Source organism: Apis mellifera, linkage group LG13, assembly GCF_003254395.2.
Source record: "Apis mellifera strain DH4 linkage group LG13, Amel_HAv3.1, whole genome shotgun sequence".
NCBI classification, from domain to species: domain Eukaryota; kingdom Metazoa; phylum Arthropoda; class Insecta; order Hymenoptera; family Apidae; genus Apis; species Apis mellifera.
The window spans coordinates 3,975,617-3,999,123 of NC_037650.1; the positions used below are offsets into that span (position 1 = coordinate 3,975,617).

The 23,507-nt window shown below is 39.6% G+C and overlaps 3 protein-coding genes across 8 annotated transcripts; all 3 read left to right on the plus strand.

Moving 5' to 3' along the window:
* The first annotated feature begins 101 nt into the window (after positions 1-101).
* Positions 102-2,009, plus strand: LOC410429 (mannose-P-dolichol utilization defect 1 protein homolog). Its single transcript, XM_393909.6, has 5 exons — positions 102-258; positions 844-909; positions 1,066-1,198; positions 1,271-1,475; positions 1,547-2,009. Exons 1-5 carry the CDS (start codon positions 171-173, stop codon positions 1,787-1,789), a joined length of 735 nt encoding a protein of 244 aa, XP_393909.2. The 5' UTR covers positions 102-170; the 3' UTR covers positions 1,790-2,009.
* A 238-nt stretch (positions 2,010-2,247) lies between these two features.
* LOC726093 (tetratricopeptide repeat protein 14 homolog) lies at positions 2,248-11,257 on the plus strand. Of its 6 annotated transcripts, none has more exons than XM_016915744.2 (14): positions 2,248-2,404; positions 3,033-3,230; positions 3,319-3,443; positions 3,537-3,613; positions 3,697-3,819; positions 3,905-4,119; positions 6,188-6,328; positions 6,458-6,649; positions 6,746-7,445; positions 7,540-7,847; positions 8,074-8,249; positions 8,305-8,458; positions 8,555-9,887; positions 10,073-11,257. In XM_016915744.2, the coding sequence occupies exons 2-14, from the start codon at positions 3,070-3,072 to the stop codon at positions 10,187-10,189; spliced, it is 3,822 nt and encodes a 1,273-aa protein (XP_016771233.1). In that variant the 5' UTR covers positions 2,248-2,404; positions 3,033-3,069; the 3' UTR covers positions 10,190-11,257. The 6 variants fall into 6 exon arrangements, with proteins under 6 accessions (XP_016771233.1, XP_016771235.1, XP_016771236.1 ...); XM_016915746.2 differs by having other exon boundaries at positions 8,332-8,458; positions 10,073-10,212; XM_016915747.2 differs by having other exon boundaries at positions 8,113-8,249; positions 10,073-10,212.
* A 245-nt stretch (positions 11,258-11,502) lies between these two features.
* On the plus strand, positions 11,503-12,188 carry LOC102655078 (zonadhesin). The gene is given in 3 exon segments (XM_006559318.3): positions 11,503-11,748; positions 11,850-11,913; positions 11,915-12,188. Coding segments are annotated over 3 exon segments (321 nt in total). The 5' UTR covers positions 11,503-11,657; the 3' UTR covers positions 12,081-12,188.
* Positions 12,189-23,507: the final 11,319 nt, after the last annotated feature.

The window sequence follows — 23,507 nt, forward strand, 5'->3', positions numbered from 1 at the left end:
ATGAAGCAATCACACAATTTCTTTTAATTATAGAGGGCGCATTTAAATCTGTGAATAATGTTTTGCTCGATCGGTATTTCAGAACATAAGATATAAATTCTTATCGCATCTTATGGTTCGCTCAGTGTTTTATATTTCGTTTATGGTAAGGGACGTATATCGTGTTAAATATGACTCAGTTAATAAGAAATTCTCTTCTTTTATTATTTACGGAAGAGTGTTTAGATGAATATTTTGACGACTTGAATTTTTTTCACGGTAAGCATTTAAATCTCTAATTGATTAATGATATCATTGATTCATATTAAAATAAATTTCTGTACATAATGCATGCATTGTTATTGTAATGTCATATCACATGAACATTATGAAAACATATAAAATTTCAAATAAAAAAATTAATGTTTGGAAATAAAAAAAAATATAATTAATTATTAAAGCTTTTATTCTATTTACTATTTTATTAATTTTTAAATTTTTTATTATGTATAAATCTAAACTTAAATATAATAGATTCATTTTATTTTATTTTTTTTTATTTGTTACACTTTTATGTTCTATTTTTTTATTTTTTCTAATCTTAGAAATCAAATTTCAATTTTTATAAATAATATTATTAAATAACAAATACTTTGTAAAATTATATGAATTAAACGATAAAATAAAATTGAATCGAACTTTGAAACTATATTATAACGAGAGCTCGATGATTTTCAATTTTTTCCAACGATATATTATTATTTCTTCGTAACGATTACTTTTTTACAAAATTTAAAATGAGTTTTTTTCAAAAAAGATATGGACCTCTTCAAGTAAAACTTGAAAATTTTGAACATGTTTCAGTTGGATGTTTTAAATCGACGCTGAGCAAAGTTTTAGGTCTTGGCATTATCAGTGGATCTCTTCTTGGTTAGAAATTTTATTTTTAAATAACCTTTGTAATTTAATAATTTTTGGACTTTAGATTATTAATTTGTAGAATAATTGTATGAAATAATAATAAATAAAAATAATTAGAAATATGATATTAGGTTGTTTATATTAGTTTTTTTTTTTTTATTTTAGTTAAAATACCACAAATTGTAAAAATTCTCAGAAACAAAAGTGCAGAAGGTATTAATGTTTTCAGTGTATTATTGGATTTATTTGCCATCACTGCAATGGTATCTTACAGTTTTATAAGTGGTTTTCCATTTAGGTAATATAATTTAAAATATAAATAATATTTGTTTTATATATTATAATTAATGAATAAATAAATATGTTTCAGTTCATGGGGCGATGGAGTTTTTTTAGGGTTACAAACATTAGCAATTGCTGTTTTAGTTATACATTTCAATGGTAATACAACACACGCAACGGCATTTCTTATCTGTTATTTAGCAATATTACTTGCTATTATCAGTGAATTGACTCCAATTAATTTTCTTTGGACTTGTCAAGCGTTAAATATACCTATTGTATTAATTAGTAAGGTATAATATTTAAAAATATATATTGTATATATAAATTTACTAAAGATTTAAAATTTCACACGGGTTTTCAGTTAATCCAAGCTTATACAAATTATACTAATGGAAATACAGGTCAATTATCAGCAGCGACAGGTTTCTTGTTATTCTTTGGATCTCTTGCTAGAATATTTACTTCTATTGAAGAAACAGGGGATATGACGATGATAATAATGTATATATGTTCCACTACTGCAAATGCTATAATAGTTGCTCAAATTTTATATTATTGGAATATGGATACAAATAGCAAGAGTATAATAAAGAAGGATCAATAAATAAATTAATAAAATTTGTTGTACTTTAAAAATAATGCAACGAAATGAAATGTATAAATGAATGAATATAAATCAAACAAATTCTCTTATATTCATAATACAAGATTTATATTTTAAATATTATTGTTTATAAATTTATTTAAAATAATAAGTTATGATCTTAAATTTTTTATAAATTATAGTGTCTTAAAAAATATTGAAATAAAAATAATATGGAAATTATATTTGTTATTATTTATCAAAAAAGATCTTAAATTTAATACGAAACGTACAATAAAACAATATTAAATAAATATTAAATAAAAAATAATCAAATCCTTTTAATAAATTTAAAATTTTACTAACAAAAAGTTAGTAAAATTATATTTACGATTTTAAATTGAGCGCCAAACCGGAAATGGTGTGTAATTCGCTACGAAAAAAGAGAAAGGGAAAAGCGATTTACGCAGGCGTTACTGAGTCTGTCGTTTCCGGCTTTGTTGTAATCGTGACTTGTGCAGCGTATGGTGAAATATTTCCGCGCAGTTGTTTAATCGTCGATAATGTTACGTAGTTGGCCGTGACATAGTTGGAAAACACATTAACAAATCGTCGGAAGATAATAAGGGAGCAACGGTGAGTAATAATCCGGGTTCTTTTTTGGCCAATCTGACATGCCCATGAAAAAAATGGGCGTGGATAAGTTTTGGAATAAAAGAGGGCCATTTGGAGCGTCATGGCGTCATCAGCCTTCGCAATCCGGCTTCCTGACGACCATCTTGTTATCGATAAATCAATATAACGCGCCTTTCCTACTATGTAAGCGTTTTCCTTGAGCAAACGATTATTCTACAGATTTATTCTGTTACGTCATTAATACAATTCGCCAGAGGAATATCAGCAACTACAGGTAAATTGTTCAGGGAACCGGTTCTTGGTAATTCGCTTTGTCTGAGCTCGTTCTTGCGCAGAATGCCATTCCCTTTTGGAGATACGATTTACGGTCGACGAAACTATACGTTTTTTACTGCTAGCATTCGACCAATCCTTAGATGATTGCAATACCAGAATTTTCTGGATATGACCGTGGAGAGCGGTTTATCAGTTACAAACACGTGTCCTTGGCTGTTGGATGATGTCTTTTTTGCATGCCAATTTCGGGCAATCGGTCAAAGGCAGCTATTAAAAATTTTGTCCATATTGAATAATATCTTGGATATTGAAGAAAAAAAAGAAAACATTACGAATTCGCCGATTTTCATAGTATTGCAGGACTAGGTTGCTTGCAGTACTGAATCAAAATGGAATCAATGGATGCGCGCCTTGTGGCGCAAGCATTGAACTACCATGGTCAACAGTTGCAGAAAGTGTGGGAAGGAGAACGCAACGAGAATGAGCTGGCCATGCTCAATCTCAAGGAACCAAATTTTGAGATCTATCAACAACGTCAAAAGACTTTGAGGTATGTATTTGATAATGATAACTTAAGTAATATAATTAAGTATTTTTAAATGCGACGTATTTCAAATTTTTTATTCTTTTTTTAATAGTTTTGGTGATAGAGGAAAAAGGCTAAAGCTACAGCAGTTCTTAGCAAAGAAAGCAGATGCCCTTTATGATAAATCAAATTTGGAGAAAACAGTTGAACCTATTAAGCAAGAATTAGGAGATGAAGGTAAAATTTCCCTTTATATTATTATTAGAATATTTCTCTATATTATTATGCATTATATAATATGTAATTAATTCATTACATGTATTGTTACAGAATTTTATGCAACAATGCCAGGCCTTGATACTTTTGTCACCATGGAAAAATCTCAACGTATTCGTAATTTTTTGGAGGTGCTTATTTATTATTTTTATATTTTATACTAAAATAAATAATAAATATAATTAGTAAATTATAAAAAAATATTTTTATTTAGAGTTTGGTCATTGGAGATGTTATTTACGCGCAAGTGATGGGTAAAAGTGCTGCTGGACTTCTTCTGAAGGTGCTTTGCAACTGCAGCGATTGCCCCAGAGTTGTTACTGATTTAGGAGTTAAGGTATATTAAATTTTTTATATTTATAACTTGTCCATATTCTTTTCAATTAAATCATTATTTATTAATATAATATTCTATACAATAGGCTCTAATATTGAACACGGCCACAGTGCCGGCAGTGGACAAGAAAGGTGTAACAAGAGGCTACATGGCAAATGATCTCATCTGCGTCGTAGTCAGTGAAGTTAACGTTGAAGCCGAGCGAGTTGTTGCAGTTATGAACGTACCTGCCCGTGAAGGGCAAGCACCACACCCACCTATGGGACTTATCCATTCTGATGATCTTCCAGAAGCTTATAAGTAAGTAATAAGAAATCTGGATAAGTACATTTACTCCTTGTATTTATAATAATGCTTCACTAACTCTTGTAAACTGATATGTATATCACTATAGGAGATTTTATATACACAATGTAAATGGTAAAAGTGTCTTGTGATGCATCAGTAGCACTTTTGATTCAAAATTTTTATTTGAATTATGAATCGTTTTTTGATCATTTGCTTATTGCGATATACCGTGAGAGCACTTGTGCACTAACAGGAAGCAGGGAAAATTTTTTCTGACACTGGTAGTTTCGAATTTAGGATCGATATAACAGTTTCGATCGTGGTCGAAATGCATTTTCTATCGACAATGTAGTTATTTTATTTGTAACTTGTAAAATACGCGAGAATACAGATTTGCATTTTTAGTGTTTCGTTTAATATTTTTCGTTAAAAGAGAAGGTAAGAAAAATGGTATGGTGGTCAAAAGAAGTTGAGATTTAACAGACGCACTGTGATACTAACAAAACAAGGTAAATTAGATTTGATTCCTCTTACACGTTTTTATGAATTTAGGTGCCAGACACTCTCAATAACGTAAAAAGTTGATAGTCAGTATGATGATGAATTTATAATGTGATACAAATGATTCAAACCTTGAGCATTGGTTGACATGGCTCTGTTGCGCACAATATTCTATCTACGTTTGTGATATGTTACTCTCAAAGCACCAGCCAAGCAATGGCGCCAAATGACATCAATGTCTTTTGAGGTTGCATTTCCAGTATGAGATGTTGAGCCTTGGGTGGCCAGAGTGAGTGCTGCAGACGGTAGGTATAATAATGATTTACTGTTGTTTGGTCTCTTATTATAAACGAATAATAAATAAAAAATAAAATGTTTAAAATCATATATATTTTTTTTTAATATATCACGAATATATTTTTATGTGACTAAACTTTTTATTTGACTTCAATACTTGTATAGCTAAAGTGTATAAATATGTCAACACGCTGTCGATGTATATTTCGTATGTATGTTCACAAAATAAAATAAAATAAAAGTTTTTTAGATTTTTCATGAAGTTAAAGCAGAGACCAAATAACTAAAATCTTAATCGCCCGAACCTTTACCTTTAAGCCTCAAAAGAATTGCGCCTTGTCATAATAATGCCTCATTTAAACTTACAGCTTAAATTGACAAATAAAAAATATAAAAAAAATGATGTCATGTTTGAATTGACACCACAAAATGCAAAACAGGCGACAGTACTACATATAAAAAAAATATTTTTTTGGTCAACTTGGAAGATAAAATATACTCAGGCGTGGCTCCCAACCTATCCTAGGGCTATGCAATTTATTTTATCGCACCAAAAACTTATAAAAACCAAACCACCATCGATTGATGATAGGCTGTGTGCTTTTGTGTTGAGAAATCCTCTGATTACAAACATGATACAAAATACTAGAAATATACGTCTTAGCGGTACATGAAAGGTGAGAGACGAGTTTACATAATAATGAGGTTGTGTACCATTGTAAATTTATACATAAGAAATAATCTGGTAATAAAGGAAATCTACCAAACTTTCTGCAATGTATCCCCGTTTCGGACCCCTGCTGCTTGTTAACGGTACAAACGTAGATTTTGATCGACTCTAATACCATGAGGTGTCTGATAAACATTTTTATTCCAAATGGAAGAAATCTTCTTTTCTCTGAAACATCTTTGGCATTAGTGTCGTATCGTTGAATAATTCATGTAGATCGAAGGGAGAAGAATCATTACGCAGGGATAAATAAACCGATGGAGGGTGCTACACGTTAATATACGTGCAAGGAATAGCAACACAAAGGACTTGCATATTAATATGCACAAATATAGATAAGACGACGTGAAGTCGAAAAAATTGAAGGGAGAACACTAAAATCGAAAAGAAAGCTATGCCAGGAAATTAATTCAAGACTTGTGAAGATTCGGTCATCATGATTATCAAGTCTTTAGTTTTACCGTTAACGAAGTAGCTTTGGTATCCTCTTTTTGGCAAAGGTCAAAATGACTTTTACATTTTAATAATTGATTGTTTTTTTTTATGATGTAGGAAAGCGATGGACAACAAAGGACAATCTTATGAAGCGATGTTGGAGAATAGTACTGGCTTCAACAACCCGAACAACATTAAATATCTTTGCGACGTGATGGGTCTTGGACAAGAGAACCATTCCAATATGGTTGGTTTAAGGTAAAATATCAATATTTTATATTCATTTTTATAATAAGTTACGTAAATAGAAATTATAAAGTAAATTGTATTTTGATACATATGATTCTGAAATTTTTTTTTTTTTTTTTTTTTTTTTTTTTGTTAAAGAGAAAAGTTTCCACCCAATGAATATGCATCCGAATTAAGACAGGCACAGGCTAGTAAATGGGCATTCCGAAGCGTGGCTGAAGGTATAGATCATTTCAAAGCTGGACGTCACACGGAAGCCTTCCAGTGTCTCAATAAGGCACTTACCGTAGATCCGCGAAACGTTGAAGGATTAGTGGCTCGTGGAGCATTGTAAGTTATTATTTATATAAAACATTTTGATATTTATAAAACATATTACGTTTTAAATTGTACTTATTTTATATGTACGTATTTTTGCTCTTACAGATATGCAAATAGTGGTAGTTTCAAGAAAGCAATTGATGATTTTGAGACAGCATTGAAACTAAATCAGACTCATACGAATGCCCGTAAATATATGGCTGAGACTCTTGTTGCTCTAGGTCGAAGTTATGAAGATGAAAAGAAGTACGAAGACGCTCAAAAGGCATATGAAAATTGCTTGGCGATTGCTCCATTTCACGAAGAAGCTAGGAATTCTATCGAATACATCAAGTCTAAAACATTAACATCTTCTTTGAATCCTTTGGATACGTTCAAGAGTTTTGAAACTGAGAATGATGTGAGTGAAAATAAAAAAGAAAAGAAGAAACGTAAGAAGGAAAGGAAATTGCGTTCAAAGAAAAGGCAGAGATGGAGTTCCAGCTCTAGTTCGTCATCAAGTGGATCTTCGAGTTCCTCCAGTTCTGAATCCAGCAGTTCTTCTTCGTCCGCAAGTTCACGATCAGCATCCCGATCGCCTAGTCGCAAACGAAAACACAAGAAAGATCATCGTGGTTCACTTTCACCGCTTAGCAAACGCATGGCTCAATACAATAATCCACCAGCTGCTGCTGCCACAGCTACGCATGATGTAATCGCTCCAGTATCTTACAGTTCTAATACTCGAGATAAGATGGATGATTATGAAATAAAAGTGCGGAAATTTTTGGAACAAACAAAAGATGATTCTGATTACGAAGATAAAGTAAGATATTATATATATATATATATATGTGTGTGTATAATTTATTTTTATCCTTCAATAATTTAAATTTTATTATTATTTTTCTTATACTTAGGTAAGGAAATTCTTGGAAGAAACTGCTAGATGGAAGAGAGAAAGAGAGAAGGAAAAGAAACATTCAGAGAGTGAGAAAATGAAGAAAAAGAAGAAGAAGGAAAAGAAAGGAAAAGACAAAGAAAAAGAGGATAAAAAAAGCAGGAAGAAGAAGAAGAAAGAAGAAAGAAAAAAACGCAAAAATAAGGACAAACTCGAACGAGATTTAGAAGCTTTGAAGAAATCATCATTACCGGATTTAGAACAATTGGAATCAAAACTGAATGCATATTATGCAAAAGTTGAAAAAGAGACTGCTGTCCTGAAAAGGTTGGAACAGTTCGTGAACAACTTTTTGTTTTGGTTATTTATTTTCACGAAATTTTTATAATTAATTTTTTATATAGATAGTATAGATATTGGTTTTGATGTTACATTATTTTAATTTGTATTTTCTTAGCTAATTGTCCGTGGTTAATCTAATTTTTTACAGATACATGAATGGAAACGTGGGTTTTAACCTATCGTATTTTATTTATGTTTTTATATTTACTAGGTATGTAGCTCAGTATAATGACATAGCTTCCCCTCTTAGCAACGCGGAGAAGCTCGCTGAAAGTTCGCGAAGAGAGGAAGAGCTGCGCAGGGAGAAGGAAAGAGAAAGGGATGAGGCTTCAAAAGCATATCATGAACGAGAAGCTAGAATACCAATGACCGCACAACAGCGTAAAGGTAAGGATTAAATTACAGAAGAAAGGAAACTTACATTTCATCAATTTTGATTTAGATCCGTTTAATTTTATATTATCTACAGAAATTCAGAGGAAACCACTCACGGACATATTTGAGCAAGAGTCTCAACTGATTCATCCTGAACCAAAATTACCTACTCTCGATACAGCTGCATTGAACGCAAAATGGAAAGCCGCACAGGCTGCTAGGTAAAGAAGCTTATTGTACAAATATACATATTTAAAACGTATACGTAATGTCATCAGGATATATGCATACGGATTATTTTTTATTATTTATTATAGACAAAAGGATGTTCTTCCGCAAAAATGGCAAGATGTATCAGCAGAGAATAAAAAGATGCAGTCAAATGTAGATAGCGATGAGGATGATGATAATGAGTTGGAAGAGAAGCTGCAACGTACGGCATTGGAAAAATCTATGAATATACGGAAACAAATGCAACGTGAACTCGCGGAAAAGAGAGCAGCAGCCGCTCAGCCCATGTCTGCGCCAACTCCACCGCCATTACCCAAAGAACCGGTAAAATATCCCACGCCACAACCGCAGAACAAATTCCAATCATACAAGGATCCTTCTATATCTGCTCCTCAAACAACACCGACGAAGTTCAGTTCTAGTAACAATCTTGGTGGCAAATTCCAACCTATTGGACAAAGCGGTAATGCTGGTGCTGGTCATCCACCAGAACCACCGCGTCCTCCTCCACTAGCAAAGAACCAAAATCAAGCTAAAGGTCCTAGAACAGATTCCGATAGCGAGACGGAAAGACAACATAGACAACCATCTAAGAAACGTGAGTCGAGCGGTAGAGGAGGGACCGTGACCAAGAGAATGAGCAGAGATCGTCCAGTGAAACGATCACGGAGCAGATCGCGCAGTGCCTCCAGTTCAGGTTCTTCGAGGTCTCGTTCACCCAGAAGAAGTCGTTCAAGATCATACTCGAATCGAAGATCTGGAAGTTACGAGAGAAAATATAGTCGATCTCCATCGGGTACATACAGTAGATCACGTTCTAGATCACGTTCCCGATCTTACACTAGAAGTCGCAGTCGCAGTAGATCCGGAGATAGAAGTTACTATCGCAAGAGACAATTTCGACCATATAATAATCGCGGCACTTATTACAAACCACGTTTCCAGGGTTTCAATAATCCAAACCATCGTGGTGGTGGTAACAATTTCCAAAATCGTAACCGATTCTATAACAATCAACACAACAATCGCTTTGGCAACAGACGTGGCGGTGGTTTTAATAATCGTGGTGGTGGACGCGGACGTGGCGGTAATCGTGGTGGTAGATTTTTCCACGGTAAGCAGGGCTTCCGCGATTTCCGAGATAGGCGTGACTTCAGAGATCGTCGTGCCGCTTCTCGCGATAGATACAGCGATCGTAGCTACTCTCCCGATCCAATGAGAAAAGTCGACGAGGCGAAAGAGAAGATCAACAAAATGCTCGAAGGGGGAGATGACGTTATGGAGCATCAACAAGGTAGTGGAGGATCGAATGCTCCTCCTAGTAAAAGACAAGATGGACCTTTAAGCGAAGGCGAAGAAAGGGACGACGATGACTACGAGAGGTGGGGAGAGGGCGAGGGGGGCGACACAGCTAACAAGGTTGGTTAGGTCTCTTCTGTGTAGGCTTTTGCAAAAGACTAGCCTATCTTCGTGATGACGATCATGATAATCCGGATGATAATATGAGGAATAAATAATGAGGATAATGATGATGATGATGGTGATGAGCCACACGCGCAAGAAAAACGCGACCTAGGAGCCAACTAACTCTCGTTTGTTACTAGAATGAGGTTGGACCTGTCGACGATAACCTGGAAGGCAAGGAGTACTTCATTGAGCGCATGAAGCAGCGAAGCAAGAATGTTTTAATGCAGAGAACCCTTGCTGCTAAGGTTTGGTAGAAATCCCGTTGCCGTTGCTGCTTCTTCGATTCTTCTCCTTCATCTGTGATATAGTTACTTCTTCTCAACGTTAAACATCAACCGGATCACGTGAGACATAGACCTCTTACTCTATTCTTATACCGAAATTATTTTCGGTATATTTAAAACAAAGTCTAGAGGGGATATATTGTAAGGAAAAACGTACAACAGTGCTAATGACGGTTGCGAGAAATGTACTTTTTTTCTTTCGACTTTTTAACTTTATCAGAGTAATCGCGTAAAATACGGAATCATATCGTGTACGAATATAAATCGAGGCCGTTTCCTCCCTCAATTGTTATAGTCTTGCACATGAATATTTACACGGTAAATATTCGTGATATAATAAATGCATATAAATGTGCGTTTCTCGCACATTCATACACTTGATAATACTTGATAACTTGTTTGTACCGCGTGAAATTAATGAACATCTATAAACTTGTGATTTTCCCCTCCTTTTTTTTCTTTAATTGTTACCAAAAAAAAAAAAAGAAGAAGAAAAGAAAAGAAAAGAAAAGAAAAAGAAATTTTACACACCTTTCGATTCTGGTACTTATTTTCGTATCGTAGTATATCTTTTCTTATTGTAACGAAGATATCGTTTATAAATAATATAAGGAAGAGAAAAAAAGAAGCTTCTTCTGTGACGCGCATTTTTGAAGGGAAGTATTTGGTCGCAGTATTTGAGATATGCAAGTGGCTTTTCATTATCATTCATTGTCATGAGTAAGAATCGATAATATATTATTCGCTGTTTTAATAAGAAATGAATTCACTTCCGATTTAATATTTTTCGCGTTGATTTTAAACTTTTTAATATTGCACCTCACGTTCCGAACTTGTGCGTTTGATGAGAAAAAAAAAAAAAAAAAAAAGTTGTAATCATTTACGGATATCGTTGATTCTGACAAGTAAATTTGAATCGCGAATCGCCAACGCGAAGAAGAGACTTTATTAGTAAGGAATATAGTTTTTTTCCCCTCACATCGATCATCCTTGGATTATTCTTCATAATTGCTATTATTTCGGACACGTTATCACAAACCCTCCCCTCTTTATTACAAATACTTATTTTAAGGTATCATACAAATAATTTACTAGTAAGACACTTATATATGTTGTATGTAAACGAGCTGCTGTACAATTTAAAAATCCGCAAATACATAACACGAAAACTGGAAAAAAAGAGAAATGATTATTCTTCAACATGCCTATTAAATTTTATTAAATTGTGTATGCTTAAGGGTTTTCTCTCATACTTATTCATATTTTATCTTTTTGATGCACCAGTTTCCGTTCAAAGAACATTGCTACTACGGTATTAAAAAAGTGGTTCTCTTGTTGATAACCTAATTTGGTTATCGCTGCGTTATATTCTTGGCCGGGTATTAAAATTCGCAGACACGACAGTTATTTACATTTCTTTCCCGATATTTCGAAGAAAATGAAGTGTATAGAAGTGCATTTCGTTTTAATTATTTTAAATGTTTTTCTACACGAATATTCAAACGTGGTAACAGGAGAAGTACTTTTTAGTAAGTAACTTATCGTTAGATAATTTAATTTTTCAAAATTAGATTTATAAATAGTAGATTTTTTATTTTTATTTTCAATTTTTTTTTTTTTTTTTTTCAAGAGCCCGAAATAATCCACGTCGAAGACATATGTAGGAAAAATGAAATTTTTAGTCGGTGCCAGGCATCCAAATTGCGAAAAGAATTGTGATAATGTTGATATCTGGGAATCCATGCCTTGCATTCAGACAAAAAATTGTTTAAGTGGTTGCATCTGTGACAAGGGATACGTACGCGACAATAATCAAGGAATTTGTGTTTTGGAAAACAGTTGTCCTAGAATTAGACATTAATTTTATAAATAGAATCATTTTAGAATATTTGATAGAACATTTAATGATGAAAACATATATCAAAAAAACTAAAAATTAATAATTTACGTTTCTTTAATCAATATATTTTTCTTGTATACATCATTTCTTTATTAGATTAATTAATAATCTATTTTTATAAGAGAATTATTGTTACGAAATTATTGTTTTATTTCTTTCTTGTAAAATTACAATTTGTAACAGAACGTTTGTTTTATATTTTAGGAGTGTGAATAAGAGATGCGTAGACGCATTTTGGTAGAAGTTGGTGGGGGAATGTGGCGGCGCGTGATATGATAGCGTTTTGAGATGGTTCAGTTCCGCGCTGTCTCACGTGCGCGACACATTTCGAGAAACGTGGAAACACTGGTGTCGTAAATCGTGCAAAAAAAAAAAAAAATACGAGTTATTTTTCATTCGAATTATCAGTGATATTCTTTTTTATAATGCTACATATTTAAATATATTTTTGTTCATTTTATTTTCCATTTATAAAATTTCGTTCGTTTCGTATATTCATACATTCATTTATTATTCTTTCACGCGTTTTTTCTTTTTATTATCCGTTAACAAACGAAATAAAAGTGCGACAGTGCATCAAGTGTGTTTTTGGATATACATTATCATGGATAAAAAAGAATCTACCGGAGCCAGCTTTAACAAACGTAAGTTTGTCACAATTTATTTAAATTCATCGATTATTAATTTATTATTATTTTTTTTTTCCATTGTTCGAAACGAATCCTGATTCTTATTAAAGTTCAATTACCGGCACAGCGGTGATCGTGATTATTCTTTATCGAGCAGTCCAAAAAAAGAAGGCTGCGGCCACCTCGATCGAGCATCCCTGTGGGTCCACGTCCATTGTGATTTTAATAAGCCTTATGCAAATTACAAATGAAATTGTCAGCGGCAGGCCCGCGGTCCATTCTTCGTCGTTGATGGGGACAATTAGAAGAGCTTTGTCCGGCGACCACGCGTTGTCCGGCTGCTCGCCAACTTGAGTCCCAACGAGAGGACCGCCCGCCAACCCCTAATGTTTGTATCCGGTCCCCAGGACGTTCACTTCCGATCCCAGACCGACTCCCTGCACGCTGACCAACCACTTTTTCGATTCTTCGTCACTGTTGATCTTCGTCCAAGTTAATAAACGTGACAGAGACGACGTAGTTTAAATATCTACAAGATCATATATCGTTTAGAAGAAAAAAGCACATTGAAATTCACGCGAGAATTTTAACTTCTCCATCATCGTAACTTTTTTTCTTATTTAATAAGACCCTCGATCGCGAAGTTCCGTCTTCCTTGTGTGGAGAGGAGAACAGGAAGGAACATCGTTAGACACAGATCTCGATCCTTTCTCCCAGGGAGGAAAGGAGGGAGGGGGAGGGCGGCACAAGTCACGAGACTTGGAGGGCAGAAAAGCGGAAGAGTTGGCGGGAGGAGGTTGGAAATCGAACGGAATCATGGAGGCTGGAGGTCGATGGTTTGGGGTGGAGATAAGTTTTTACGGTAGGGTTACTAACTTACGGACTCGGCATTGTCGAGTTCCCGGTGACGGGAGGACAATGCGCGTTCGGGACACAATGCTTCACTCTGGAATCTGAAGGCAGTCTTGACTATCAACCTGCAACCACCCCTCGCATCTGTGTCTACCAATACTTACCCTTCTTGCACATACCACCCTTGCTCTGCCTTCGCGTCGTTACTTTCTCATTCTGTCATCCTTGCTTCTAAAGTCTCAAGAAAAAAAAGAAAAGAAAGGAAGAAAGGAAAGAAGAAAGGAAAAAGAATCTCTTCGTTATCTTTAGACCTATCGAGTTTGGAACGATAATGAAACGCGTGTTTTTAATTCAATATGTAATTATTTCGAAAACTTCTCCGAGGAGATAGAAGACGAAATTTTATTCCATTCTATTGTTCGTCGTTACTACTGGTAATTTTTCGCCCCCCTTATCTCTCCCCTTCCCCCAAAAAACAAGGATTCCCCTCGTCGTCGAGAACGCAAAAGTTCAAGGTTTATAATACACCAGGCGAAACACGTGAAGGATGAAGAAATTCACGGAACGGATCGTCGGTATCCGAGGAGAAGGTGAACACGTTTGCAATCACTGCAACGTTGCTGCGATCAAAGCAAAGATGAAGCAACTGCGAAGGATGAGACAACATAGATGTTTTAGTGCTAAAAAAGACAGGAGCGCAAAGACGCGGGGAGGTGAAGGAGGGGAGGGGAGGAAAGGATAGACAAGAAGGGTGAGAGGGAGAGGGAGGCGTGGAGAACAAGAGACAGACGGCCGAGCATTTCAATCGCTCTTAGACTCTCTCTTTGGCTTGGCTTTTCCGTTCCTTTCTCGCACAAAAGCTACATTGTTTCGTCCCTACGTTCATATGGACGCGGGCTAAAATACTCCTCTTTTCTGCCGGCAGCACGGATACACCGAAAAGCAGGCCGCAGACAGACACGTACCGTACGTGACACACGTATGCCAAAAGCAACAGCAACGTCGCTACCATCGTCAGCATCGTTCGCTGGCATACAATCCTTTCTGGTACATTCAATGCTCGTCGCCCACTCGGTATCCTTTTGTCGCTGTTTATAGCTGTATAGGCCCATCATCCCGGTGTACTCGCCGAGTACTTTTCGAGCTTAATTCTGTATCGTCTAACTGGACCGTGGAAAGAATCTGTCTGTTGGTCAGGAAACCGTGCATTCCGCAAATTCGTCGGGTTTTCGTCTCTTTTTTTGAGTTCTACCGGATTAACGATGGATTCGTTTCAATACATCATCATCATCTCTTCCATTGCATCCATCCATCGACCAGAGTAACGAAATAATTAGATCGACGAACGAATTAAGAGTTCGTGACGAATTCCCGAACTTTATTCTCTAACTCCTCGTTCAAGCGGACAACCGTGTCTCCTCAAATTAACCACGGTTGGGTATTTTATCATCGATCTAACCCTTTATAGGAGGGGCGATAGGTGCGTCTGATTATTTATCCGCACGCCATCCAATTTCTCAGCATTAATATGAATTATATATGGTAGACGTGTATAAGCTTAATCGAAGAAGTTGACGCAAGGAAGAAATGTATTTACCTCGACTACTTGCGGAAAATCTTCTTAACCGCATCAACCTTATTTTTATCCTTCCGATTTCTCGAAGATTCTCTTGGCTCCACGTACGTGTTTGGATGATCAAATTGCCGAAAAAAAAATATAAGCTTCTCTCAAGCTTAATATTTCCTTCACGCCTCAACCGTGATGTGATTCCGTTTATTGGGGATAAAAAGAAAAAAATTCTTGCCCAGAGACGGTCATCGTTTCCGGAAAACTGTAGGAACCTCGCCGAGCTTAAAATGCTTTAGAAACGGATACAGCAAGAGTGTCCTGCACTCTATTGATAAACTCTCTTTCAATAGACGCGGATGCTGGCCCCGCTGTTGAGTATCGATAATATTGAAACCCTGAATGCTGCTCGGTTGAATGTCACAATGCGCTCCAGTGATTAATAGACTTCCGCGACTTTTATCGAAATAAGATGTTCCCTTCTGACGCATCATCGAGAGAGAGCCAAGCTGCATCGCCGTTTACTCTCGTTAGAATTTCAATCGACAATCTCTCAACCGACTCGTCCAATGTCTCGCAAAGCAATGGCAATTATCTCACCTTTTACGTCTCCTCCTTGGATGGAATTGAACGAAAGAATTTCTAAGCCTGCTAATAAGATAATAGAAGATTATTCCCGAGATAACAGAGAAGAATCTCGAGGCGAAGTTTCTCCCTTTGTTTTAACAAGTGGAACAAAAACTGTCGAAATTGGGTTTTTCCTAGTAGCACGCTGCCACCCAGTATAATAATACCGAGTTGTGAACGTGTGTGCACGCGTTGGCATATAGACGCGAGAGAACCACGAGGCTGGCCAGTGCTCTCCTTTGTCATTCGACGAAAGGCTTTGTACCGATTATCTGCATACGCTGCCGCGAGTGGTATGGCTTTTCAGCCTTCTCCTTTCTCTCTCTCCCTCTCCCTCTCCCAGCTTTACGTCATTTCGCCGTGATTCCATCCATACGGGACACCCTGTACACACAACGAGGCTCGCGCTTTGAAGGCTCGTAATAGTTGAGCGTAATCCGGCGTGCCTGACTTAGCTATTAGAACTCGGCCATGCCCACGGCGATCGTGTAATGTGTTTTCCTGAATTCTAACAAGGATGGCGGCGATTTCAAGGATCGTTAATATACACGTGACACGTCGTGACACAATTTCTTTTCCTTCTTTTTTTTTTCCGACCGAAAGAGATCGAAATTTGACGACGTTGATTGCTCGATTTCCTTCGAAAGAGGGACGAATTAATTAATAAATCGCGGTAGTCGATCGAGAAACGTATTTCCAATATCCGTCTTCAGGCAGAAACTTTTATCGGTCTTTCCCTAGAAGGTTCTCTATCCGCAATACCCTCCTCCTCCGCCACCCTCCTTTTTTTCTTTTCTTCTTCTTCTTCTCTCCCCCTCCTCCTTTCCCGTTTTCGCTATCTTTTCCTTTCCTTTTTAACTTCTTCTCCCGTCTCGGTCCCCTTCTTCCCGTGACTACATTCTTTTCAGTATTCACTGTGCAGTTTCTTGTACCGATACTTCCTTCTTTCATCGACGCGTCATTCAAGCTTTTGATGCCGCGGCGACAAAGCTCTTTACTTCTTTCCGCGAACGAATGAAAGCACGGAACGATGGCGATGTATACCTGTACGTATATATATATATACGGATGTATATACGTATAATACGTACTCTCTCCTATACTCTTCCGCCCGCTTTCTCTCTCTCTCTCTCTCTCCCCCTCGCTCGGCCGCGAGTGCACGTATAGATGGATGGATAGATAGATAGATAGATAGATGAAAATGTACGCGTGTACCCGTACATTTCTTCGCGGGCAAAGAATATACAAACGCAGCCTCGAATGTGTTTTCGTGCTCGCTTTTACGAACAGCTCGTAAATATCGATCCAGTGTATCGATGTAGACGTAGTTCCAACGTCTTTCGATGACGAGAGAAATTATCGAAAGATAAATCAAACGATTTAATTAATTTATTAGATCTCCCCCAAATTTCTCGTTAATTCCAGATATTGGCGACGATTACAATCGACGATTACTTAATAATCGCAGAGAGAAACAATCGTTGGGTTACGATCCGATGCATAAAAGGTGCGGGCGTACGTGTGACGTAATACCGTGAACGCGTTATCAGCCGTCGCATTAACGCGCACGGTCACAGCGGCGTTAAAACAATGGCAAACAGACCCGTTAACTCGGGACACACGAGTACGCCGGTCCTTAATGGATCAAGGTGCTTAATTCACGAGTATCGACACAGGCGTCGCGATAGAGGCGATGGTTATAATGCCATGCGATACACAAGGGGTGGCGCGGCGGGATGGTTCGAACGACGAAGACGAAACGACGCTTCTCCGCCGTGAAGGGAGAAAGAGAGGGTGCGCGAAGGGCCAGCGTGGAGGAGAATATGTATATATATATATATATATACACGGGAAGTCCCTGTCCACGGGCAACTCGCTCAATTCGCTCGCTCGCTCGCTCGCTCGCTCGCCAGCAGCGTCATCATAAGACCTCTTTGTTCTCCGGCAATTTCAGCGGCATTGTCACCGTCAACAATGTCCACTTGACATTCTCCTTCTCGCTCCCGCGCATTGTTAACCCATCCTCAACGCGGTCCCTCTTTCGATCATAAAGCTCGCAGCAGTCGGCCAGCATGCGTCGCGATTCTGCTTGTGGACACGCCTTAAGGCCGCTTCTCCTCTTGGCCCGTCCACCAATTTTTTTCCTCCGCGAATTGGGTTACGTCTCTTAACCCAACTCGTCTTAAACGGAACGCATCTCGATGTCAAAGGGTTACTAAATATTTTAAAACCAGATTCATTTATCATTTTAGAGGAAGGTCGAGTTGGATCTTAGGTTTAGATTTAGGATTCCATTTATATATATATATATATATATCCTTCCCTCCTGTTCGGTGTTCCTTTCTCTCCACCTTGCATTCGCGCTTTTCGCGAATATCCTCCTCTCCTGTACTTCTATCTCCCTCTCGTTTTCTCTTTTTCATTCTCTCGTTCTCTCTCTCTCCCTCTTCGTTTCTCTTTGTGCCCATCTGTCTATTGTCCACATTGTTACGCGGTGGCATCCTCCTTCCTCGTATTGTTTCGGCGCATTGTTTGACGGTGGCTCGCTCGTTCGTCCTCCTCGGCCGACGGCGACTCATTGTTTCCTCGTTGTTGCGCGTCCGTCCGTCTTTTCGTTCTCCTTCCTTGAACATTGTGAACTTTAGGCGTCGACTTCCGAGCCGTTTTCTTACTTTAGGGAATTAACCGGTTTCCCAACCCGATCCGTCCGCCCAATCCCCGACTAATACCACTGTTTTCCGTCACGCAGATTTCCCCTCAATCGAGTTTATGACTTTTCATCCATCGAATCATCCCGTTCCGTGCAATTCGAAATCGATCGTGGGAAAAATTCGAAGTGGAATTGGATCGAACGATGGAACGAGGGGGAGGAGGGTTGTTCGAATTTACCAGACTCTTTCGAGCCGGTGAGTTTCACTCGGTGAATACTCGGGACATTTAAGTGTGGAGTTCATTGGAAGGCGCGTACATACTCGGCGGATCCGTGTGCGTGTGTATATTTCGCGAGAGTGGTGGCGCTTTACTTATGGAACGCATTGTTCTATTGTGCACGGGAGATGAGCGCATTACTGTCCCTTGTCCCCCTTTTCGAGCAACCCCGGGACAATATCGTGCCGTCGTTAATCAGGCATCGTTCCTGGACGAGCCACATAGTAATTCGTGGAGGTTTATGCTCGCGGAGCACGCATTTAGATTCACAGCCTGCTATAGCTGTGATACTAGCTTAGACGCGATACTGGAAACTCGATAACGTTAGTTATAGACTTGGATTTAACGGTCTGAGTGACGTCCCGAATTCTCCCTATTCCGGATCTCATTGTGCTCCCACCCCTTCTCTCCCACCCCTTCCAATCTTTTTTCCTCCATTTTTATACCCGTAAAAAATTTTCACTAAATCGATCGTTCGTTCGAACGTATTCATTTTTAGAATCGTTCTCATATGTTCGAATAAAGGATATTTATATCGCTCGTGCATATAAATGGAGAAAGAAACATCTTCAACGTTGAAGGATCGATGACTTTTTCCTCGATGTGTATATGAATCGACGAAGAAGAGATAATAGATAACGAAAGAAGAAGAAGAGGAGGAGAAGAAAGAAGAGAAGTACTGGCGCGTATAAAACACGTACATGTGTATTCACGAGTAGTAAGAAGTAGGAGATAAAGTGTTCGCGACGAATCTACGGAATGGGGTGGAAGCACAGTGCTTCAACAATGACGCTATTGTGGAAACGAATAACACATAGTCCTGCGCGCCTTACCTTGCGCTTCGTCGGGGTAAACTGTATGGTTGAATCAAATGAATGCACGGGGAGTGCCATCGCTAAGACACACACACACACACACACGTACACGTACAAGGCGCAGACACTCGGGGAAAAATTTACGACCGATTCGAAACTCGAACGGATGCCAGACGGTGGAATAGAATTTTGCAATTCGCATGCATCATTTGCAATTTTTCGCGACGTGATATCGAGATTCAACGATCAAAACAACCGATTTATCTTAACGTTTATGAGACGCCTTATTACCAGATGCCTTGGAACTCTGAACGGAAGGAGGGGATGTATCGGCACGGTTGTTGTTGTACATCCGGCGATATTCGGGACACGCGAAGAAACTTAGAACGGGATAGTAGCGGGTCGTGTAAGCCAGTAGTTCCGGTCGCTTATGCGTCAGACAGCATCGCACGCTCCATGCCGCTTTCAGGAAATAACGGATATGAATGCAAAGCATGAGTGCAAACTACGGAGAAAACTTTGAGCGCTTTTATTCGAGGGTATTACGCTCCTTGACACGAATCTTTCGCGAACGTTTTTTCTTTGAACTTTCTTTCGCTGATAATGCAAAATTCTAATCGAAAGAAAGGGCGACGGAGAGAGAACACCGCCAGACGTATTCCGCCCTATGTCGTATTCAAAGTTAAGGGAATTATTTTAAAAAATTACTTTTCCTCCCCCTCCTCCTCCTGTTTTTAAGGGAAAAGCATGGCGAAAAGAGGAGGGTGGAAAAAGAAAGGATGGCGGAGTAATAAGATGGCGGAAAGAGGCGAGTTACGGTGCACACGCAAGTAAAGTAGTATCATCGGAATGGTTCGAGGGGGTGGAAGGTCGACGAAGAGAGGTCCGTTGGAGGGTAATGCCGCGGGGAGGGGGTAGGTACGTAGGCAGATTTAATTAGCATGGACCAACGGAGGCCCTCAGGGGTTGCCGGGGGTGCGGACGAGGGCAGTTCGAGCGTTAAAGTTAAATGACGGTTGGCGGTTGCTTATTCTTCCCGGCAACTGATGCTTGATAATCTGCGAAATCTCCCCGCCGGCTCTCAATTCTGCTCGATAGTTCGCTGCCTGTGCAGGCCAATTCTCTCAATGGAACAACTCAGCCACGGACTGACTGGCTTAATTGTAGTTGCTACGTCTCCTCTACCCCCGATTTCCTTTTTTCCCCCTCTTTCTCCCTCTATCCCGCATCGGGAATCGTTTCCTTCGACTCGACGTGGTGGATGCATTTCAGAAAATCGTCTCGTCGTTCCCCAAACGTGGGGATGATGTTTGCCGCGAAACATTTTCGCCAAATATCAATTTTTAACGTACGAACAATGCAGCGAGAAGGAAAAAGAGGACGAACAAGCGAACGAAAAAAAAGGGGAGGGGGGAGGGGGAAAGAAAAGAAAGAAACACCGATATTAAAAACACAATGGATTTTTTTTTAGAATAAATTTGAGCCGCGGCGTGTTGTTCAATGACTAATCGCAGAACGGTATGATTTTTTATGTAACGGGCAACTTTCCGTTTATGCTTAGAATTTATTCAGCGAGCGTACATTTCGCGGAACATTCTGTGGAAAGGATCGTCATGCAATCGTGCGAGATCCGGCATTAACCTATTCCGCTTTGTCGCGTGCGTGTAGCACCCTTCTCCCTCCAGGGGATCCTCCATCCCTCTTCCGCTCTTTTTCGCCGTCCGACACCCATCCCAGAGCCAGAATTCCCCGCGCCTCGCCTTTCCTCCGCAATTTTTCCGCCACATTTGCCTTTGTCTCGCGACAACAATGCATCGCCTCTACTGCGATGACATAAAAATATGTGCACCGATGTCTCTCTCTCTCTCCTCTTCTCCTCGCCCCACCTTCCTCTCCGTCTGTTACTTTTCCGCTTGTCTCTTCTACCATCTCCAGCCGTATCCACCCCCTCGCCCCCTTCCCCTCTCCCTCCTTCTTTCATAGACGAACGTCTGTCGGTATCGCGAAACCCGGCTCCGCGCCGCGAATTAATTCGGCTTGTCGGAAGAACGGATATACAACGAATACGCGTGTATTCGTGTACGCGATCGCGTTGATTTTCTTCTTCCATCCGTCCTTCTGAGAAATCTTCGAATATAAATTCATCTCTCTCCTCCTCCTCCTCTCCAACGTCTCTCTCCCCCTTTTTATCTCTTTTCCGTCTTCTCTTCTCAACTTTTAAACATTATCGAATATAAAAAGCGATCGAATCGACTCGTTTCGAAATTGTGGCGATTCGTAAACAGTGGCGCGGAAGAACGAGGGGGGAAGGGAGGCGAACGATTATTGCCACGGACACCTGTGCCCTGCCCCAACCCCCTTGGAACCGTGAAAGGAAAAGGAAAGGCCGCGGCTGCGGGGAGAATATTGTTCTCGACGGCGATGCCGGGCGTCGTCGTCGGAATTTTCGTCGTCGGGATGCTCGAACAATGAGCATGCAAATGATCGGCCGAAGATCGATATCAATCCCTGGCTGCGATCAGAATTTTCCCGCGACCGGTTCCGGGGGCAGCTCTGCCCTTTCGCCCCGTCCACCCTCTCTCCCTTGGCCCCCGCGCGAGACAAAAGGGGAGGGGAGGGGGCCGGGCGCCGGTTGACAATGGCCCGATGGCATTACGTATGCAGGCGCAGGGCTCCGCTCTTTTCGAATTCGTTGCATTCTGCCTCTGCCTTTCCGCCGCCACTTCCCTCCCCCTCCTCTCCTCCTCCTCCATCTTTTCCCTCCTCCCACACTTGCCCTCCCGACCTCGCCCCGCCCGTTGCGCCGCGCCGTCCCGTTCTTCCCGTTATTCGTTCTTCCCGATCCCTGTACTCCTCGCGGGTCCATTCCGCGCAAATTGCAATCGCCAATCTGCCGACCCTTTGTCTCTCCTTCCTCTTCCTCCGTTGGCCCATCGAGCTCCGTTGAATCTAGCCGTGGAGAGCGTTGATCGAGCAGGGGGGAGGGGGCGAGGAGATGGAATACTTTCTTTTTTTCTCGATTCCTCCCCGACCGCTTTTCGATGTCCATTTTAATTTGTGCGTATCTCGATCGACGAAGAAAATGCGGTTGACGCGCTATGGAGGGGAGATGGAGAGGGGATAATGATCGATGGAGGGAGAATGTAAGGGGAGGGAGGTAAGGAGAGAAGAGAAGAGAATTTTCGTTCGTAAAAAGTGTAATAAACAACGCGGACAAGGTGGATATATCGCGTAGAATGGAAGGGAGAGGTGGAAAAAGGAGAAAAAGAAGAGGAGAAGAGGAGGAGAAGAGCGAGGAATCGGAAATTCGAACGTTTGAAACGAAACGAAAGAGCGAGGAGGGAGGGAGAAGGGGATAGAAATGGCGAAGGCGGTGAGAGAAGAGAGCGATGACTGCATAGAATCTAAACTGTACAATGGATGGTAATATCGAATGGGAGGGAGGTGGCGTGCACGGTGCCGGTCTATTCAATGCAATAATTATAAATTGGTGTCTTTCAACTGGGCGGCAAATCGACACGTAACGAAGCCACTGTAACTGTAACATCCACGGCGACAACTTTGCTTGCCGCTTTTGATTCACCGCGCCTCGTCCGCGCCTCATCCTCCTCCCTCTTTTAAACGCACACGGTGGACGCGTGAAATCGCGAAAATACACGGAACAGACGTCTATTGGATTTATAAATATCCAACACGAGCCAGCCTCGTTTCAAACCCGACCACGAAAATTACGTTTTAATATCGATCCTCCGCTATCTCTGTTGATGAGCTCCAGCTAGATCCGATTGAATCGAAAGGAAATTAACGACTTTCGATCCGTGCATTCAGCGTGCATTCTCCAGATAAACGCGTCATCTAGATCAAGCCTCAGTTCCTTTCTCTCGCTAAACACTCGTGCATAATTCAATGAAATTTTCGAAATGGATCGAAACCGGATGGATAGAAGAAATATCGGTTCGATCGATCTTGT